Source organism: Clupea harengus, chromosome 6 (genome assembly GCF_900700415.2).
Source record: "Clupea harengus chromosome 6, Ch_v2.0.2, whole genome shotgun sequence".
NCBI classification, from domain to species: Eukaryota; Metazoa; Chordata; class Actinopteri; order Clupeiformes; family Clupeidae; genus Clupea; species Clupea harengus.
The window spans coordinates 6,190,850-6,195,890 of NC_045157.1; the positions used below are offsets into that span (position 1 = coordinate 6,190,850).

The 5,041-nt window shown below is 43.3% G+C and overlaps 1 protein-coding gene across 1 annotated transcript; it reads left to right on the forward strand.

Moving 5' to 3' along the window:
- Positions 1 to 1,869: 1,869 nt before the first annotated feature.
- Positions 1,870 to 2,709, forward strand: LOC116220848 (complement C1q-like protein 4). Its single transcript, XM_031569793.1, has one exon. The coding sequence runs from the start codon at positions 1,870 to 1,872 to the stop codon at positions 2,602 to 2,604; it is 735 nt and encodes a 244-aa protein (XP_031425653.1). The 3' UTR covers positions 2,605 to 2,709.
- Positions 2,710 to 5,041: the final 2,332 nt, after the last annotated feature.

A 5,041-nucleotide genomic window follows, 5' to 3' on the forward strand; every position in this document is an offset into this window, starting at 1 on the left:
ACATACATGATTATAGCCAGAGTTTTACATTTCTCTATCCTGAGTCCTTTCAGCATTTTCTGTGATGCTAACCCACATAAGACACATAGCATGACTGCACTAGCAAGGATACACATATCAAAGCTACACTATAATCAGTGGATCTGACAGAGTTTTGATGTTTTGAAACCCAGCATCCCCTCTCTCCATGGCCCACCCCACTCCATGCCGCCTAGGTTTAGATAGGCTAAGGGACTGGCAGGCAGACACACCTCCTCGTACTGGTGAAGTTAATATTGTTAAAATGTATACACTCTATTCTCTTAACACAATTACAAATGTTACTCTTCTGGATGTAACATTAATTCACCTGCTGAGGGAGAATACTGAGGTAAGGAAACGATAATAGATTGGTAGTAATAAAATAACACCTTTAGACTAATCTAAATCAAACTATATCTCATCTATATTGACCAAATGTAGTCAGTTTCTCCGGACCTTCCATCATCAATATTAATATAATTCCATAAAGTTACCCAAAGATCTATTTTCCTTATTTATTTTTCCTCTTCTACAGTTTTTGTAATTATTTGTGACTATTTGCCTTTGGTGAGAACCATATCCTCACTAGCATTCACTGAAGGAATAGATATGATTCTTAAAGTTTAAGACGAAGGGGCGAAACTAGGACATGAAGCATTACCTGCCCTACATGATGGGTGACAAGCTTGCACTTTCCCACAACATTGATAACTGATAACCAGATATGTCCTGGAAAAAAACATCATATCAGTGTACCTCGACTCAGTTCACCCCGAAAGGGATGAAACCTCTATAAATAATCACTAAATAACGTAAAAAGAGAAGATGTTCAAAGACTGCCTCTCATAAAGTACTCCTGCAACTGCTAATACTATTAATACTGAAGGGACCAGCATAGGTCATAAGAATATGCCATAGTCAATAAGTCAATGATATTATACCTAGTCATAATTGTTACTTTTATTTGGATTTAACTAGCCATGAGTGGACTTTGCTTGGTGAATATTCTTTGTCTCTGAACTGGGTAAGTGAGGTGCGACATTGGTCTCACCTCCCCCCCAGGTCGAGACAAAGAACCCTGCATGCATGGCCCATTTGAATAGACGGTGACACCCCTTAATGTCAGTGTATTTAACCGACTGTTCCCCAAGGAACAAATCAGAAATGCTGAGGTGAAGTTCTGTGAGGGAGGATGGATCTGAAAGTCTCTGTCTCACAAATGGTCGGCCGCCATTCTTCAAGAATAAACCTGAATCCTGACTGATCAAACCTAAGACTGAATCTTCAATATATGGTATAAAACTAATTACCATCAATACCTCCAATTCAAAGGATTTCCTTTTGAAGTCTATATGTTTCTAGAGACTTCCTTCCTCTCTGGTATGACATTGCAGCCTCAGATAAACAGAATATGAAGCCCCACCTGTCTACATTATGGGTGACAGGTTTGTATTTTCCCACACCACTGATAACCCGATATGTCCTGGAAAATCTACAGTTTCTAATTTTGGTCAGTGTCCCTGGACTTTATTTAACCTAAAAACGTCATGAAATTTCTTGCATAATGAGTAACTGAGGCATATAAAAGAGGGTGTCTCAGGAGTGAGACTAACAACCGTCTACAACTACTACTACTGCTACTACATAACTAGTGTCAGAGAGGGAGTGATGTTAAAGATGAGGGCTGTTATCACACTGCTGGTGCTGCTGCTCTCCATGTGTGGATCTCAGACTCGGAGCACCCAGTCTGAAGTTCACACAGAGAGCCAGAGCACTGGGGATGCTGCTGCTGCTGGTGCAGTCTCTACCGAGCTGCACGTCTCTACTGAGCTCAGGGAACTCAGAGACATGGTAGTGGAGCTGAGGGTGACTCTGAGCTTCACTCAGGATGAACTACGAAACACCAAAGACCTGCTGAGGTCAGTTACTGAGAGACTTGCAGCCACTGAGAATGACATGGAGGACGTGAAGAAAGACACTGCAGCACAACAAACAGACCTGACCATTATGAAGACTGAAGTGATGGACCTGAAGATGGAACTGTCTGCTAGTGAGACTGAGGTGGAGGAGCTAAAAACGGGACATGCAGCACAGGAGGCAGAGCTGACAGCAGTGGAGACCAGACTGATAGCCACTGAGACTAAAGTAGAGAATCTGGAGAAAAGGATTACAGAAAACCCCAAGGTGGCATTCTCAGTAGGTCTGACTAACTCAGGATACATAGAGACTGGGAAAACTGATCTGAACTTGGTCTTCACTAAAATCATCACCAATGTTGGAAAGGCCTACAACTACATGAATGGCTATTTCACAGCTCCAGTAAAAGGAGTCTACTACTTCAGATTCACAGTCATGGATCTACCTGCGGGCTATATGGAAATCAGGATGCGTAAGAATGGACAGCATGTCATGCATTTGAAAGAGTATGATGCCTATAGTCAATACTCCTATCTCTCCAGCGGTGTGACTCTGCAGCTGGAGGTGGGAGATATAGTTAACATGCAACTCCCTCCAGGCCACAATCTCTATGATGATAGTAATAACCACAGCATCTTCAGTGGCTTCCTGCTCTTTTCTCTTTGAAGGGAACAGACTGCTCAACTGCTCATGATGTCAAATGATAAAAAATATGCTTCGTGATCATGCTCAAATAAAGCACCTTTAAAATATAATCCTTCTGTGTCATCATTGGAAATATTGAGCAATGCTTTATCAACACAAATTAATATTTATGGAGTTTTTTTCCTGCTTTAATCAAGAGCGTGGAGCCGAGAGGGAAAAGATGCAACAAATGAAAAGGAAGAAAAGGAGAGGGAGAAAGAGAGAGTGTGTGTGTGTGTGTGTGTGTGTGTGTGTGTGTGTGTGAGAGAGAGCGTTGGTTTAGTTGACACCAAATTTTTCAGCAGCTTGGTTTGAAGTGTTTGAGACCAGGCCACTAGGCAACAAACCCACACCCAAAATCATCTCTCAAAACAGACAAAAGATTAATACAGACATATTATCTCAACCACACTGTGTTCATCGACTGGACAGAGACAAATGGAAGATTAGGAGGGAAAACTATACAGCAAGTGTTGTGTGAGAGAGGGAGAGAGAGTGAGTGAGAGAGAGAGAGTGAGTATGTCACTGAGAGAAAGAGAGAGAATTAAAGGGAAAAGGTAAAGAGAAAGAAAGAGTGTCCAGCTTCCTAAAGAGCACAGCCGATGCTGTTTTTCATCTCTGAAAAGAGGACTGACAATCAGAGGTAGTCAGGACTGCAGGAGTGGCCATTTTGGGACACAAAATCAACCTGAGTCTATGAGCAGCACACCGTGAACATGACCAATGTCTCATGCGTTTGATCATCAGCTGTAAGGTGTAATGCTATATGTTGTACGCTGTGCTGTTGCATGTGAATTTACTCAACAAATGCTTGCAGTTAAAACCAGCTTCTCACACTGAGAAGGAAGACATCTCGATTACATGTGCGCGACTAAGGAAACTCCCTCACAATTAGTGCTTAGCTCTTCAACAGGTGTAGCTCCAGGAAGTAATTTCAACCACTGGGAGTAGACTGAGTGCCAACTTCTGCAGTGGCCGGCTAAAACAGAGCTGTGTACCACACACCGCACTCCACTCCTTGAATTCTTTCAGTTTCCAGCCAACTCTTGACCCCTTATCACTCAGCAGGGCCATGGCGTGCCATGGCGAACCAGTTCAGATCCGATATATACAACTGACACTGGACTAAAGTGACTGAAGTGATATATAATATATATATATACATCTATATATATGTATACTATACTGTATATACATATATATACTGTATATAAATATATACATTGATTAAAGTGACATATATTCCCAAATGATTTCAGTGCCATTCATATGAGCTGCCAGCTCCTATGCATTGGTGACACCACACACACACACACACACACACACACACACACACACACACACACACACACACACACACACACACACACACACACACACACACACACACACACACACACAGACAGAGACACACTAACACACACACACACACACACACACACACACACACACACACACACACACACACACACACACACACACACACACACACACCTGCACTCAATCCCATCCAATCAGTGCACATTATTTCATATCGAGCTCCCAAGCCCCTCCAGTGGTGCGGGGGAGGACTGTCCTGAGCACCATCACTTCTGATGACATGCTGCAATTACAGGCCTGCTGTGGACTCCCCACAGGGCCCTACTCTAGGCCCTTAGAGCTCCTCAGACCCCAACCCATCACATTCCTCCCCCCCCCCCCACAGGGCCCTACTCTAGGCCCTTAGAGCTCCTCAGACCCCAACCCATCACATTCCTCATCCTCCCCCCACAGGGCCCTACTCTAGGCCCTTAGAGCTCCTCAGACCCCAACCCATCACATTCCTCATCCTCCCCCCACAGGGCCCTACTATGGCCAGTCTCTGAATTTAGGGGCGCTCTGTGTTATCTGAATGTCACTACACTGACCTGTTACTCAAAGTAAGGCTTATGTGTTGTATTGTGTTCTCTGGGAGGCTAGAACAGCTGAAAAGCACTATGTTTTTGAAGGATTCCAAGTTCTCAACAGTAATAAAGTAAAAAAATTAAAATAAAATCTGCAGATATCAATTTACATAAACAAAACTTAGAAACACAATTTAGAAACAACCCTCACAGGTAAGGTGCAGTCCTGAGTGTTAATATGGAATAGCCGGTGACAGAGGGGATTCTACATTCTTCTCCATTGACCAAAGTCTGAGGTCTAGTTGTCAGGGCTTCTTGCGCAGTCTCTGTTCACACACACTCACTCACACACAGATTGTATGCTGTTCTGTCTATAGGTTTGGTAGGTTAACTGTGCAGTTCAGTACTATAGACTGTATAAGTCTCTCTGTCTGTCTGTCTCTCCCTTTGTCTCTGTCTGTCTGTTTCTCCCTCTGTCTGTCTGTCTCTCTGTCTCTCTCTCTCACTCTGTCTGTCTGCCTCTCTCAGTTTGTCTG